At 45.1% G+C, this 16,285-nt stretch overlaps 1 protein-coding gene across 8 annotated transcripts in view; it reads left to right on the top strand.

Annotated features, from left to right (window-relative positions):
- The first annotated feature begins 3,915 nt into the window (after positions 1 to 3,915).
- SMC5 (structural maintenance of chromosomes 5) overlaps positions 3,916 to 16,285 on the top strand; it is a 68,398-nt gene continuing 56,028 nt past the window's right edge. For 4 of the 8 annotated variants that reach the window (XR_008332783.1, XM_053408768.1, XM_053408770.1 and 1 more), the window contains exons 1-5: positions 3,916 to 4,134; positions 5,492 to 5,633; positions 9,812 to 9,864; positions 10,022 to 10,184; positions 11,210 to 11,344. Coding sequence is in view for 7 of the 8 variants with exons in the window: in XM_053408768.1 (XP_053264743.1) it covers positions 3,950 to 4,134; positions 5,492 to 5,633; positions 9,812 to 9,864; positions 10,022 to 10,184; positions 11,210 to 11,344 (678 nt within the window). In the remaining variant the exon portion in view is untranslated. Of the gene's footprint in view, positions 4,135 to 4,370; positions 4,395 to 4,624; positions 4,650 to 5,491; positions 5,634 to 9,811; positions 9,865 to 10,021; positions 10,185 to 11,209; positions 11,345 to 16,285 lie in introns of those variants that run through there. The other 4 variants (XM_053408772.1, XM_053408771.1, XM_053408773.1 and 1 more) reach the window with 4 other exon arrangements.

Here is a 16,285-nt window from a genome sequence, read left to right as displayed (position 1 = left end):
GGATTATGGAGAAAGCTAGAGAGTTCCAGAAAGACATCTACTTCTGCTTCATTGACTATGCAAAAGCCTTTGACTGTGTCGACCACAGCAAACTATGGCAAGTTCTTAAAGAAATGGGAGTGCCTGATCACCTCATCTGTCTCCTGAGAAATCTCTATGTGGGACAAGAAGCTACAGTTAGAACTGGATATGGAACAACTGATTGGTTCAAAATTGGGAAAGGCGTACGACAAGGCTGTATTTTGTCTCCCTGCTTATTTAATTTATACGCAGAATACATCATGCGAAAGGCTGGGCTGGATGAATCCCAAGCTGAAATTAAGATTGCTGGAAGAAATATCAACAACCTCAGATATGCAGATGACACAACCTTGATGGCAGAAAGTGAGGAGGAATTAAAGAACCTTTTAATGAGGGTGAAAGAGGAGAGCGCAAAATATGGTCTGAGGCTCAACATCAAAAAAACGAAGATCATGGCCACTGGTCCCATCACCTCCTGGCAAATAGAAGGGGAAGAAATGGAGGCAGTGAGAGATTTTACTTTCTTGGGCTCCATGATCACTGCAGATGGTGACAGCAGCCACGAAATTAAAAGACGCCTGCTTCTTGGGAGAAGGGCAATGACAGGCCTAGACAGCATCTTGAGAAGTAGAGACATCACCTTGCCAACAAAGGTCCGTATAGTTAAAGCCATGGTTTTCCCAGTAGTGATGTATGGAAGTGAGAGCTGGACCATAAAGAAGGCTGATCGCCGAAGAATTGATGCTTTTGAATTATGGTGCTGGAGAAGACTCTTGAGAGTCCCATGGACTGCAAGAAGATCAAACGCATCCATTCTTAATGAAATCAGCCCTGAGTGCTCACTGGAAGGACAGATTGTGAAGCTGAGGCTCCAGTACTTTGGCCACCTCATGAGAAGAGAAGACTCCCTGGAGAAGACACTGATGCTGGGAAAGATGGAGGGCACAAGGAGAAGGGGGCGACAGAGGATGAGATGGTTGGATAGTGTTCTCGAAGCCACAAACATGAGTCTGACCAAACTGCGGGAGGTAGTGGAGGACAGAGGTGCCTGGCGTGCTCTGGTCCATGGGGTCACGAAGAGTCGGACACGACTAAACGACTAAACAACAACAACAACCCACAATAATACTACAACCAGACGTAACACGGACACTGGCACCAGAGCCTGCAATAAACCCAGATGCCAACTTTGCTGCCACATACTGGCCCCAACAACATCACACATACCATCTCGGGACTATTTACTTGCTCATTGTCTAACACTGTATATGCCATCAAATGCCAACAGTGTCCTTCAGCTCTCTATATTGGACAAACAGGCCAAACCTTACGCCAAAGAATAAACGGACATAAATCAGACATCAAGAATCACAAGACAGAGAAACCAGTAGGAGAACACTTCAATCTCCCAGGACATTCTATACAAGATCTCAAAGTAGCTGTTTTACTACAAAGGAATTTCAGAAATAGACTGGAAAGAGAAGCTGCTGAATTGCAACTCATTACCAAACTTAAAACCATGGAGAGACCTGGTCTGAACAAAGACATTGGATTCTTATCTCATTATACATGACAAAGCCATTTTTCACCTTCTCACCCCTTGCTTTTTCCTGTAAGACCTATTGCAGTCGTTAAGAGTCGTCAAGAGGCTCATCACAGCTATCTGCCAATCACCCATTCCCACCACCCTTCTGAGTAATACCCCTCCCCACCTTCTCACTATATAGAAGGATCTGGCAACTTCTGTTTCAGTGTATCTGAAGAAGTGTGCATGCACACGAAAGCTCATACCAAGAACTAACTTAGTTGGTCTTTAAGGTGCTACTGGAAGGAAAAAAATTTTTTGTTTTGACTATGGCAGACCAACACACCTACCTATCTGTAACTAGAATTCACAAGATTATAGGAATGTCTGCTGCTATGGAGTTAATAGTATGCAGATCAAAGGTCAAAAGGGGGCAGTTAGGAAACAGCAAGGGAAAAGAACTTGGGAGTGTGACAGTTGGAGAAGAATAAAAAACTGGATAAGAGAAAAAGAACAAAGGAGAGGGAGAAACACAGAAAAGAGGAAAACTGCAAGAACTTTCTATGACAGACTATAAAGTCAGTGATGAGTAACTGACACTGTTGTCACATGACAGTGGTTTGGGGCTGGGTTTATGTTGTTGCTTAGTTAGCTAGTTGTGTTAATTATTTTACTCTATTATTTTTATTTCTAAAATAGCATGTTGGGTTTTAACATTGTACACTGCCCTGTTATTTCATTATAGTGTGATACAGAAACACTTTAATATCAAGGGGTTAGGTATCTTAGTACCATTTAAAAAATCCTTTCATAAAGGTGTTACACTGCAATACAGTCGTAACTTGGAAGTTGAATGGAATCCGTTCTGGATCACTTCCAGGCTTGCAGGATTTGGGAGACAAAACTTCCCAAGTTCCAGGGCATTTGGGATCCAAAGTATGACTGCCAACTTTCAAAGACATCCACTTTGAGGACAAAGAACTGGGGGGCAGGAATAGGCAGATTCAAATAGACATAGCATGTTTTATTCCAGCAAAAATGTAAGCCACATTCACTACTAATCTAGGACTCTCTATTCTAGTCCCAAAGTTTGTTTTTGTGTGTGTGGTATTTGCATTTCTTTTCCCCTTTGTTTCAAGTGACTGCTGCCTTAAAATGATTTAATGGGTCATTCCATATCAAGTGATCTGATATGGTCAGATATATCAGATATATCTTGTGTCATTCAATTTTCTTAATATTTTGTATACTTTTTGAATGCTCAAAACTAAGTTAAAATCTAAAATGTTAATTTTTAAAATCTTTTTTTTTTAGTTATGAGGGTTTGAAATTTCAAAAAAATTGACAGTTTTGACCTTCAAAACTAAAAATACCAATCTCATTGTATTTTTCATGGGCTTAAAATATGTCATATGATGGACCTGCTTTAATTTCAAAGTTAAATTCTAAAATGTAATTTTATTTAGAAGTATAAATAATATTAACATTTCCCAAAAATATTATCTAATTATTTCTAAGAGGTGCCTGATCTAGAGGTGTCAATGAGATCACAATTAGAAAAAAATACTTCGTACATACATGTCTGCATTGTTGAGTTCTACTTAGAATAAATGGGTCTTCTTGGAGTAGAATTTAACAGAATAAACAAGACTTCAAACTTCAATTACTCCAGACATTAGAAAATTATTCAATTAAAAATTATCTGAAGGGGAAGCTAATTCCTGGCTCCAAGCAAGGATTCACATTGTCAAAAGAGACAGAGCGGTAACGGCCCTCAGAATGAGCCCTTCAGGCGCCCAAGGAAGCGGCTCTGCGCCAGGCGCCCAAGGCCGAGCGGGCAGCGAGGCGCCGAAGGGAGAAGCAGGGCTTCCTGGGGCCCCGCGGGGAGCCCCACCGCCGAGCCCGGAGACACCTCGGCGGGGCCTCCTTCGGAGGAAGCCGGAGCCCGAGAGCCCTCCCGGGGCGGGGCCTCGTCTTGGGGGCCGCGCCAAAGGGCGCCCCTCCTTCTGCACACGGCACACGACGGACGCGACCGCTTCCCGCCGAGTCACGCGCAGCCCGAGCCCGCCCAACTGTAAAGCACCCGGCCGCCTACTATTGGCCCTCTGTGACGTCGCGCAGAGAGGCTCTTTACATATCATGCCCCGCCCCGTCGCTCCCCACCCAATGAAAACGTCCGCTTCCGCCGGCCCGCCCCGTGGAATTGACTCCATTGACTGCCCCCCCCCGTGCGCATGGCCGCTGTTTCTCAGCCAACGGAAATGCTCCCGAGGCAGAAGGTCGCCCCCGCCAATGACGCGCGTTCCCAAGCCGACGTAGAGCCGCGGCGACCAATGGGAAGCGGGCGCGCGCCGCCGGCTTGCTAAATCTTCGCAGCGCCCGCGCGCCGGGAGCGGCGGCAAAATGGCGACGCCCGCGAAGCGCCGAGCGAAGAGCCCTGAGGAGGAAGCGGAAGGCGGGAGCCCGGGCAGCGGCCGCCTGCGCCGCTGGAGGCGAAGAACGGCCCCGCTAGCCGCGCTGGCCCCGCCGGAGGCCGAGCCGCCCTTCGTGGAGGGCTCCATCCTCAAGATCTACATGGAGAACTTCCTGTGAGCGCGGCGCGCGCGGGGCGGGAGGATCGGGGCCTCGTGGGCGGGGCTTCCCCTCGACGGGCGGGGCTCGTGGGCGCCGCGAGGGGGCAGCCCCCCCGGAGGACCCCCGTCCTGACCAGGCGGCAGCGGGAGACGCGGGGGCTTCCAGCGCCTGCCTCCCAAATGGCCCTCCGGGACCCCCCCCCCCATCTCCCATCTCGGCTGCAGGGAGGGCGGGAGCCCCGAGCGGGCGGGGAAGTCTCTTTCCGCGCTACTTGGTTCGTGAATCTTCGGCTCGAGGCCCAACAGCACAACTTCGCACGTGGAGACTTAGAAGAAACCCGCAGCGCTCTCCCCCCCCCCGGAACTCAGCGGAGTGGCGCTCGGGACCTCCCTGCTGGGCCCCGAAGGGGGGGCGACCTGAGCAGCCTCAGCAAAGGCCCGCTGCCCCTCCGGCTCGCGAGGAGACCCTCCAAGGGCTCCGGGGAGGTGCAGGCAACCCGGTGGCACAGCGGACTGGGAAAGGTCTAAAGGTCCATCGAGGGAAAGGGAATATACAGAGGGTCAATATTAGCTAGGTTTCTGGTCCCTCCTAGAACTCCACTTCTGTGAATATCTTTTTGCCTTCCATGTCCGATTGTTGGGTTGAAATAACGACAGACAGGTAGCGAGTGTCATCTGGGAGGCATCTCCTGAGCAAGTCTCAAGGAGCCTCTTTTATTGAATATTACAGCATTGCCACATATGTGCTTATTGCTGATTGGTTAACACAAGTACAAAGCAAAGGTTGCATTAATCACCAATAGATTAAAGACTGGGAAAGGGAGCACAGAACTAGACAGGCATGAAGACCTCCTAATTAAATTTTTACTAGTGATTGATATAGCATTCATCCGTAGATGTGGTCAACTATGCATTAAGAACAAGTCAGGTACGAACTCAATGTGAACTGAACATTCTAGGAATGTTTCAGCTTAGAACAGTTTGCGCAGCATCATATGCAGAAGCGAAGCTTTCCTTCATCCGATGCTGCTGTTTTCTGAAAGACCCTGGTTATCTGGCAAAATTGCATTTTGTAATTCTGTTGTCTAGTCACAGGCTATGTTGAATTAATGCCACATTCCAATCTCTGTCAACCCAGAGTTCTTACATTAGTTTTGATTTCAGAATTCATCAGTGTATAGAATATGGGGTCTGCAGATATTTACTCCTAATATATTCACGGGGGGGTAAAACACGAAGGACTGTGATAGTTTTGAAAAACATTGGCAAACTAAATATAATGAACTGGTGTTATAATAATCTGCATTTGATTATTCAGATTTCTTGATTTCCCGCTTTCTAAACGTTAAATTATAATGGCATTGCCTTTCAGTACTTACGATTCCTGTGTGGTGCTTCCAGGACCCCATCTAAACATGATAGTTGGAGCTAATGGAACAGGTAAATCAAGTATCGTATGTGCCTTATGCCTGGGATTGGCTGGAAAACCTTCCTTCATAGGACGAGCAGACAAGGTGAGGATAACTCTTTGCAATCTTATAGAATGGTATTCTTATGGTAATATATTTAAAGTGTGGTAACAGCTTAAAGACTGTTTAATATGTTGGATGGAAAATAGAGGGCAGACTTTTGTAGAAAATGCATTGGGCTCTTTTCTCAATTTGACTTCCATATTTTGTGTGTGTGTTAAGATACCTTTCTTTTCTAAAGCTTTGATATACTCTGGTGATTTTTATGTACTGCAGCACCCTGGAGAATGAATATAAAATTGCTTACTAATTTTGTGTGCAGCATACAGCACATAGGGAGCTTATGGTTGATATTTAGACGAAAGGTTTCTCCTGATTTTCAGTGAGCTATCCCAAAAGACTGCAGTTAAGCCGAGAGACGATACTAGCAATAGTGTAACTAAATAGGAACAACCATTAAGCCGACTACATGCCATAGTTTAGAACATAATATAAATACGCTCACATTTTTAAGGAAAGGTAGTTCACAGAGCCAGGAAGAATATGCAGGGCTATCCTTATAGGCCTATACCATCTTAGAATGTATTTGGCGGGTCACTTGTTTGAAAGATCTCTGTGGGAAAGGTACTCTGCTCTGGGAAAGGCAACATAGTAGGGAGGAACTAGCGTAGAATGTATTCTGAGTTTAGAGGCCCATGAATGTCAGTATCATATGTCCTTCCTGGATATTTTAATTGACTCTAAGACGGGGTCCCCAAACTTTTTAAACAGACACTGTTGGGGCCAGACTATAATTTGAAAAAAATATGAACAAATTCCTATGCACACTGCACATATTTTATTTGTAGTGCACAAAAAACAGGAAAACCAATACAATATTTAAAATGAAGAATGATTTTAATCAGCATAAACTTATAAGCATTTCAGTGAGAAGTATGGGTCTGCTTTTGCCTAATGAGATGGTCAGTATCGCTAATGCTCATTCCCACAACCCAGCCTACACATGGATCTCCCTCACCCCCATGGCCCAGTCTACATGCAGGCCTTCCATGCCCCCATCCCCACAACCCAGCCTATACACATGTCTGCCTGCACACACCCTCTTCCCCACAACCCAGCTTATACACGTTTCCCTAACCCCCTTCCCCATGACCCAGCCTATGCATGTGCTTCCCTAATCCAGATCCCCACGACCCAGCCCGCACTCGTGTCTCCTTAAGCCCCATCCTCGTGACCCAACTTGCCTGCGTGTCTCCCTAACCCCCATCCACACCCCCAGCTTGCATGCCTGTCCTCCAACCCCAAATCCCCACACTCCAGTCTGCCTGCGCATCTCCCTACCCCCCAATCCTCATGTGTCGCCCGTCCCCACGACTCCAAACTCACTGCTGGGGGGGGGGCAGCTGCAGGGCTGGGCCACCCCTCTGGAAGGCGCCGTTGACGAAGACACCGTTCTTGCCCGGGCAGCGCAGGTAGAAGTGGGACGCAGGGAAGGTGAGCTCGAGGTGGTAGCGCAAGAGGATGCTGGAGCGGCCCATGTTCATGTCCACAGCACTCTGTGACGAGTTGTACCTGATTGTCATTGTCGCCTGGTGCATCACAAACTCCACATCGCTGCCCTGTAGGTGCGCCAGAGCTGACGGCATGGCCAGGGTGAGGCGGCGCTCTCTCTGGCCATGGGTGGCTCTCCTGCTCCTCGCCATCCCTGGACTCCTGCAGGGGGCTTTCCCCTCTCCCCAAGGCAGGGATCCCCTCCCTCTTCTGCTTGGCTGTGGTGGCTGGGCGGGGCTTCCCCTGAGGGGAGGAGTGAGCAGAAGAGGCGCTGCTGCTGCTTAAAGAAACAGGCACCCGCCCGCCTGCCCTGTTTGTCTGGCAGCAGTAGCAAGAGCGAGCAAGCCCGGTGTTTCCACCCACTTGAACTGGAACCATTTCCCCCCGCTTTTTTTTTTTTTGCAAAAGGCAGCCTTGTGGTTCAATGCTCTGCCCCTGCTGTTGTTTCTGCTCGCTGGCAGGGGAGAAAAGGCTGTGGTCTTGCTGCCCCACCAGCCCACCCCTCCTGCTCCTACTGCAGGGCAATGGGGCTGCGGCTCTTCAGCGGCAGAGGCATAGCCCGGCTTTGCCTGCCTGGGCATGAGGACTGAGCCGTGTGGCGGGGCAAGACGGCTTGCATGAGTCTCGGGGCACACAAGCAGCCAGCGGGGAGCACCGCCGGCGGGAGTCTTGCTTGCTGCTGCCGCTGCCACTGTCATCTTTCCCCCCAGCAGCGCTTGGCGTTTTCCAGCACGCTGATGGCTTCTCGACGTCGCTAGTGACTGCTGCCTCCTCCTCCACCACCATCAACACCCTTCCCTTCTTTTTTCTTCCTTCCTTCCTCCTCTTTCCACGGGTGGCGGAGATTGGGAACATGCTCAGTCAGTCCCTGCACGGTGAGGCTTCTGCGGCTTCCGATTGGCTGCAGGAGCGGAAGCTACGGAAGCCTTGCTGCGCGCTGAGGTAAATGCGGCGAGGCGTTTCTGTTGAAAAGAATGTGCGCGTACGAACGTTCTTTTCAAAGAAATGCCACGCTGTGCTGGGTTTACCTCAGTGCCGCGGGGACTACTCAGTCAGTCCCCACGCGCTGAAGGGGCATTTCGGCTGGTGGGCTGGATTTATGAGCCTGTAGGGCCACATCCAGCCTGTGGACCATAGTTTGGGGACCCCTGTTCTAAGACATGGGAAGATCTGTGGGTTAATTTGAAATGTATTGCCATCTTTCCATTTAATTCATGGTACCCAGAGATTTCCCTCAAGTTTCTTGTCTTCTTTTATGTCAGTTCTGCACCTAGTGAGAGTACTCCTGCTACAGTTGCTTCAAAGCAGTTGCTGAGACCTGTGGATCTGAAGGGAAGCCCACCCTCTTGTGGCATCAGCTAGGATGGGGGGGGGGGAGCCTGAGGCTCACATGCAATGATTTCCCCCTCTGCATCTCTTTCGTAGCTCTATTTTTATAAGTCCTTTATCCATAATTCAAATTTATAGTAATTTTTTTAATGAATTATAAACTTTCCCCATTCTTTGTTAAAGTCAGTCTCTTCCTGGTTTCTAATTCTTCCTGCATGCCATCTTGGCATAGTTCATCAGTTTTATCTGCTACTCTTCCTTGGTCAGAGTTGTGCCATCTTTCCATCTCTGGGCTAACAGCATCCATACAGCCATGGTCGCGTACATGAATAATTTCGTCTGCTCCTTTGGGATCTCTGGACCTAAAATACCTAAAAGAAAAGCTTCTGGTTTCTTAGAAAAAGTTATTTTCAACATTTCCCCCAATTCATTATATATCATTTCCCAGAAATCTTTTATCATCTTACATGACCACCATATGTAATAAAACATGCTCTTTTTCTACTTATTTCCAACATGTTTTAGACTTTGATTTATACATTTTAGCTAATTTATTAGGAGTTAAGTACCAACAATACATTATTTTCATATAATTTTCTTTCAGGCTGTAAATTTTAATTCTATTGTCCTTTTTCTTTCCCATGCTGCTAATTCAGTGATACAACCAAAATCCTTCACCCAGTGAATCATAACCGTTTTGACCTGTTCGTCTTTCGTTTGCCAGTCTAATAGAAGTTCATACATTTTAGAAATTAACTTACCGGTAGTTTTATTTTCTAACAGTTCCCTTTCGAACTGGGAGGTTTTGTGTAGAAAACCATTCTTTTTATCCATCTTAAACACTTCATTAAGTTGATATTGCAACCAATCGGTTACTAATTCTCTTATGTCTTCAAACCTCCTTAACTTTAACTCTTGATCTACTTCTGTTAATGATTCTTTATATGTTGGCCAGTCATTTCTCATATTTCTTTTTTCCCACCAATATTGCTTCAAGAGGAGAGAGCCATCATGGTGTTTTATGTTCTAATAATTTTTTATATTTATCCCATACTTCATACATCGGTTTCCTTATAACATGATTCAAAAAAGCTTTATGAACTTTAACCTTAAGTTAAGTGTGTCAACCAAATCTATTATTGCGTCGTTCAAGATCTAATATGCAGCTGTTTCCCAATGATATCCATTCCTTTAACCAGCAAAGAGAAGACGCTTCAAAATATAATCTCATATATCCGGCAGGGAGAATTCGCCTCTTTAGCATCTATCAGTAATTAATATTTTATTCTTGGTTTCTTCCCCTGCCAGATAAATCTAGTAATATTTGTTTATTTTAATTTTAGGTTGGTCACTATGTGAAGCGGGGTACTAACAAAGCAGTTGTTGAAATTGAGGTGTGAGTAACAATCTTGTTTCTGTTTCTGTTTGGTCTAAATGTTTTAAATAAGTTATCTTACTGGCTTTTTTTGCAGGGAAAAGCTGCCACATACCAGATTTTTAACCAGCATTTCATGGCTGGTTTTTTAAAAAACACTTTCCCTTCTCTTTCTTAGGTTTAAGAAACCATCCAAACTTGTTATCACACGGGAAATGTCTGTATCAAACAACCAGTCTGCTTGGTTTATTAATAAGAAACCGTCCACTCTCAAAATGGTAGAAGATCAAATTGCAGCCTTAAATATCCAAGTAGGCAATCTGTGCCAATTTCTTCCACAGGTATGTAGTAATTTTTATGAGAGTGTATTGTTCTCTCTTCATTTTAAATTCTAAAGGATCGTATGCTAAGGGAAGAGCAAAATTATTGTGGTAAAGTAAAATTAATGTAAGAGATGCAGAAAATACATAGGGATTTGAACATGGCTTTTGTTTGATGCAGTGATGAAAAAATTCTAGTTCTTTATGATCATGTACAACTCATCAGAATTGTTTCAGACATTTAAATAAATGATTTTGCTTTATTTGTCTACTTCCTTGAAGTGATAGAGCCCTAAAATCAGCATCTGTGCCTTCAAGAATTATTCTTTGAAATTCTGCAGGACAAAAATTGTGGGTATAATCTTGTGCTCTGTAAGGGTGGAAATACACAGAGGTGTATTGCAGTCTTCCCTCTGAACAACTTGCCTCTGTTGCTCTTCTCAACTTTATGAGACCTGAGAAGGCCATTCAGTGGCAGTTGAAGCTGTCTTTGCCTCTTGCATACAGAATTCTGTTACTAGCTTTTCTCCAGGTTCTTGTGCACACATTCAGCCCAGAAGTCGTGGTGGGTGGGGAGTTGGCAACAGGTTGCTGCTGGTTAGATGCTAAAGGATTTTCTCTGTTACCAAAATCCCCTGCCTGAGTGACAAATGTGCTCACACCAGGGGAGGAAGGTGGTGGAGGAAGGTGCTTGTAATTAAGAAGCTTTAGTAATAGTACAATTGATACAGTGGTACCTCTGGTTACGTACTTAATTCATTCCGGAGGTCCATTCTTAACCTAAAACTGTTCTTAACCTGAAGTACCACTTTAGCTAATGGGGCCTTCTGCTGCTGCCGCGCCGCCGGAGCCCAATTTCTGTTCTCATCCTGAAGCAAAGTTCTTAACCCAAGGTACTATTTCTGGGTTAGTGGAGTCTGTAACCTGAAGCATATGTAACCTGAGGTACCACTGTATTTTACATTGGTCTGAAAAGTACCTTTTGCTACAAAGTGTATTACATTATTACACAAAGCACCATAGGTATTTGGATTCTTGCTTTGCAGGACAAGGTTGGAGAATTTGCAAAATTATCCAAGGTTGAACTACTTGAAGCCACAGAGAAATCGGTTGGTCCTCCAGAAATGTACAAATATCACTGTGATCTGAAAAACTTTAGACAGCGAGAGCGAGAACTAGAGGTACGTGGCTGATATTTATGAGAAAGTTTTTCTCACTCTTTTTTACTTTTAAAATAAATTTACAACAGTTTTACTGTTCTAAGAGGAGAATGTGATAGCCGCAGGCCCCTTCCTTAGGACCAGAGGTTAGGGGTGCTGCTTTCTGATTTTAGTCAGAGCAAAGGTGCTATTTTTGAATTGGCAGCCCAGTCCATGCTAAACATGGAGATGCTATCTTGCCCGTCCTGCTTTTTCATTCCTTGCTCCTATTATTTATAATTTGCTTACCAAGGTTCTTATTTCTCATCTCTCTTTCTCTTGAATTTCATATGTCCTGCTTTCCTGTCTCTTCTTAGAAGAACAGGCTGGAGCTTCAGTTTTAGAAACTGACTAAATAGGAATTATACTTACTTTTGGAACTGGCTGTGTTGATATTTCAATAAATTTGTTTGGGTTTCTGTGTCCCCTTTATCTAATCAGTGTGGCAGAAATCCATGGTAACTGCAAGAGACAGTTTGAGCAGAAGTCTGAGCAGCAGCCAGCACAGCTGAGAGCAGGGAGAGGCATTTGGGATTTTTACATGTTTGTTGGTTTATTTTATAAAATTTATATACTGCTTGATGGGGGGGGACCCCTCACAAAGTGGTTTACACAAAGATAATAAGACAGAGAAAAATTCACAAGCATACTTTAAAACATACAAAAGTTAAAATACAAAAACATATTAAAATTACCTCAACTTTCTAGGCATCTGGGTAGGCTTATCTAAACAAGAATGTCTTTAGCAGGTGCCAAAAAGAGTACAGTGAAGGAGCCTTCTTGATCTCAGTAGGCAGGAAGTTCCAAAGTGCAGGTGCTGCCACATTACCAATGTGGAATGGCTATTGGGTGTTATGTAGCACCTGTAGTAGTCCTAGTTCTGCCAGCTGAAGAGGTCAAGTGGGCACATGTGGGGTAAGGTAATCTCGTAGGTAAACTGTTCCCCTAATGCAAACTTTCCCATTTGGCTTGCCAGATTATTTTGGCCAAACCATGCCCAACTTGCCCAACACCTGAGCTCATATATGATGTCAGGTGTGTGGCAGGTAAAGTTGCAGCTAGGCCAAAAGGGTCTATGCTTGCAAAGCCTTATGCATGGCATTTTGCAGCCATCAACAACCAGCCAGTCAACAGAGCTTGCACATTGCTTGGCACCAGGCTTTGGAAATGCCAGCCACCAAATGTCCACTCTTGGGGCTTGCACAGTGCTGTGCTTTTGCCTGTGCAGGTCACCTGCTATAACTGTCATTTGAGGAGATTGACAAGGTGGCAGTCCCACCCACTTGTCAAACTTGGCCCACAGCAGTGGGGGAGATAAGGATCTGACTCACTGCCTTTCTGGAAGAACTTCCTTTTTGATTTTTAACATATTTTCTTGCTTCTCTGAATTAGTGACTTTTATTTCTGTAATTATTTATCACCTACAAAACATCTGAAATGTTAGGAGAACTGTAGAGATTAAAAGGTGAGACAGTCCCTGTTACAATCCAATAAACTTAGCAGTAAAGAAAACAGAACACAGAGGGAGGAAAGCACTGGAGCAGCTGCTCTTCCTGGCCCCATCTGTTAGCTAGATCTGTTAGCTCTTGCTCTGTTCTTCCTGCCAGACAGACAGTAAGCCTTCTTATGGCCTCTGGTATCCTGGCTGGTGGCAGAGGTATATTACAGCCCAGTCCTATGCATGTCTACTCAGAAGTATGTCCCATGGAGTTCATTGGAACTTCCTCCTATGTAAATGGGTATGGATTTCAGCTTTACTGGCAGGCAGAGCAATCCTATACTCCAATGTGGGGAGGATGAGGCAATTTACACCCCCACTAAACCAACAACTGCCTTTTTTAAAAAAAGGTTTTTTTAATTAAAAATTTTCTTGGGTAACATAAGTACATAAAGCGTCTCTGCTTTCAGTTCAGTCCTTTCTACAGATCAGTTATATTCAACATGAGACAGTAATGGTTTAGACAATATAAGGTTGGGGGAGAAAAGGGGGGTAGTAAACTTCCATTCTTTTACATAGTGTATGTGCCAGGTTTTTGTGTCAGCATCACGTGGGTAGGTTTTCTTTCTATTCATTTCTTGGTTGTCATTGGTAGCGAAGGGGACTGGGGGGCCCAGGGCCTGGTTGGTTGCCTTCAGCTGACTGCAGTGAGTTTTGTTTGCATGTTTCAGGGGGAGGAGTTGTTGGGTCAAATTAGCCATGTTGATTCGAATGCTGTCGCTGGGTTCTTGTTGTCTTGTTGGGCTGTGTATGTAATAACGGGGAGCCATACTGAATCATAGAATCATAGAGTCATAGAGTTGGAAGAGACCACAAGGGCCATCGAGTCCAACCCCCTGCCAAGCAGGAAACACCATCAGAGCACTCCTGACATATGGTTGTCAAGCCTCTGCTTAAAGACCTCCAAAGAAGGAGACTCCACCACACTCCTTGGCAGCAAATTCCACTGTCGAACAGCTCTTACTGTCAGGAAGTTCTTCCTAATGTTTAAGTGGAATCTTCTTTCTTGTAGTTTGGATCCATTGCTCTGTGTCCGCTTCTCTGGAGCAGCCGAAAACAACCTTTCTCCCTCGTCTATGTGACATCCTTTTATATATTTGAACATGGCTATCATATCACCCCTTAACCTCCTCTTCTCCAGGCTAAACATGCCCAGCTCCCTTAGCCATTCCTCATAAGGCATTGTTTCCAGGCTTTTGACCATTTTGGTTGCCCTCCTCTGGACACGTTCCAGTTTGTCAGTGTCCTTCTTGAACTGTGGTACCCAGAACTGGACACAGTACTCCAGGTGAGGTCTGACCAGAGCAGAATACAGTGGCACTATTACTTCCCTTGATCTAGATGCTATACTCCTATTGATGCAGCCCAGAATTGCATTGGCTTTTTTAGCTGCCGCGTCACACTGTTGGCTCATGTCAAGTTTGTGGTCAACCAAGACTCCTAGATCCTTTTCACATGTAGTGCTCTCAAGCCAGGTGTCACCCATCTTGTATTTGTGCCTCTCATTTTTTTTGCCCAAGTGCAATACTTTACATTTCTCCCTGTTAAAATTCATCTTGTTTGTTTTGGCCCAGTTCTCTAATCTGTCAAGGTCGTTTTGAAGTGTGATCCTGTCCTCTGGGGTGTTAGCCACCCCTCCCAGTTTGGTGTCATCTGCAAATTTGATCAGGATGCCCTTGAGTCCATCATCCAAGTCGTTGATAAAGATGTTGAATACGACCGGGCCCAAGACAGAACCCTGTGGCACCCCACTAGTCACTCTTCTCCAGGATGAAGAGGAACCATTGATGAGCACCCTTTGGGTTCGGTCAGTCAGCCAGTTACAAATCCACTGAGTGGTAGCATAGTCAAGACCGCATTTTACCAGCTTCTTTACAAGAATATCATGGGGCACCTTGTCAAATGCCTTGCTGAAATCAAGGTAGGCTACATCCACTGCGTTCCCTTCATCTACCAGGCTTGTAATTCTGTCAAAAAAACGAGATCAGGTTAGTCTGACATGACTTATTTTTCAGAAATCCATGCTGACTATTGGTGATCACAGCATTCCTTTCTAGGTGCTCACAGACTGTTTGCTTAATGATCTGCTCCAGAATCTTCCCTGGTATTGATGTCAGACTGACTGGGCGGTAATTATTTGGGTCCTCTCTTTTCCCCTTTTTGAAAATAGGGACAACATTTGCCCTCCTCCAGTCTGCCAGGACTTCGCCTGTTCTCCAGGAATTCTCAAAGATGACTGCCAGTGGTTCTGAGATCACATCTGCCAGTTCTTTTAATACTCTTGGATGCAGTTCATCTGGCCCTGGAGACTTGAATACATCTAGACTAGCCAAGTATTCTTGTACTATCTCCTTAGTTATTCTGGGCTGTGTTTCCTCTGCTGAATCATTTGCTCCAAATTCTTCAGGTCGGGCATTGTTTTCTTTATCGGAGAAGACTGAGGCAAAGAAGGCATTGAGGAGTTCAGCCCTTTCTGTGTCCCCTGTTTGCATTTCACCATCTTCTCCTCTGAGTGACCCCACTGTTTCTTTGTTCTTCTGAGGTGAAGGCATTCTCTTTTGCTTATCCCCACTCTAGTTTGAATTTGTTGGTTAGCTTTTCTAGTGTTATGATGCTCCTGGCTGCTGAGAGTAGGTAGCTTATGAGTTCTTTGTGGTGTGAGAGTGCATTATTGTCTTGGAAAATATTCAATAGGTTCAGTTCTGGGGTGGCTTCTAGTGGCTATTAAGTCCCAAAAAAATATGCAAAGTAACTTATGTTCAAAAGGGTTGGGTTTGGGGGCAATCCCATTACATGTGGAGGTATGTGCCTGTAGAGTTGCAACCTCTCCAGCATTTTGGTGAGGTTCTTGGGTGTATAAGCACCATCTTTTGTAGTGTTAGGTACTATCTATCGATAAGCTTCAATGTGAGCTTCTTTCTTTTAGCTGAGATGGATTTAAAGGGAGGTTTAGACCAGTTTAGTCCATTGGGTTGGGGTTTTTTTTTAACCCTATGTTGTGCTCCCATTGCTTTTTGATTGAGATGATGTGTGTGAGATTCTGGAGTAGTATTTTGTATATTGTGGATACCCTCCTCTTGCCATGTCCCTTTACTGTAAGGAGGTTTTTGAAGGTGGTCAAGGGCCTAGTAGTTGCTGCTTTTATTGCCGGGTTATTTAAGAAGGACCAACAATGGCCTTATCCTATGTTTTCAGCCTGGGAGGGTAGGGGAAAACAAAGCTTGAAAAATCCCCAAATGGTTTTAAAATGGCATAGGACATAGGATAAGGCCATTGTTGGTCCTTCTTAAATAACCTGGCAATAAAAGCAGCAACTACTAGGCCCTTGACCACCTTCAAAAACCTCCTTACAGTAAAGGGACATGGCAAGAGGAGGGTATCCACAATATACAAAATACAGATACAGCCACTTAATAGAAACACTG

The sequence above is a fragment of the Podarcis raffonei genome, chromosome 11 (genome assembly GCF_027172205.1).
Source record: "Podarcis raffonei isolate rPodRaf1 chromosome 11, rPodRaf1.pri, whole genome shotgun sequence".
Classification (NCBI taxonomy): Eukaryota; Metazoa; Chordata; class Lepidosauria; order Squamata; family Lacertidae; genus Podarcis; species Podarcis raffonei.
The sequence above is the reverse complement of the archived record's forward strand: the minus strand, read 5'-3'. Positions and strand labels throughout refer to the sequence as shown.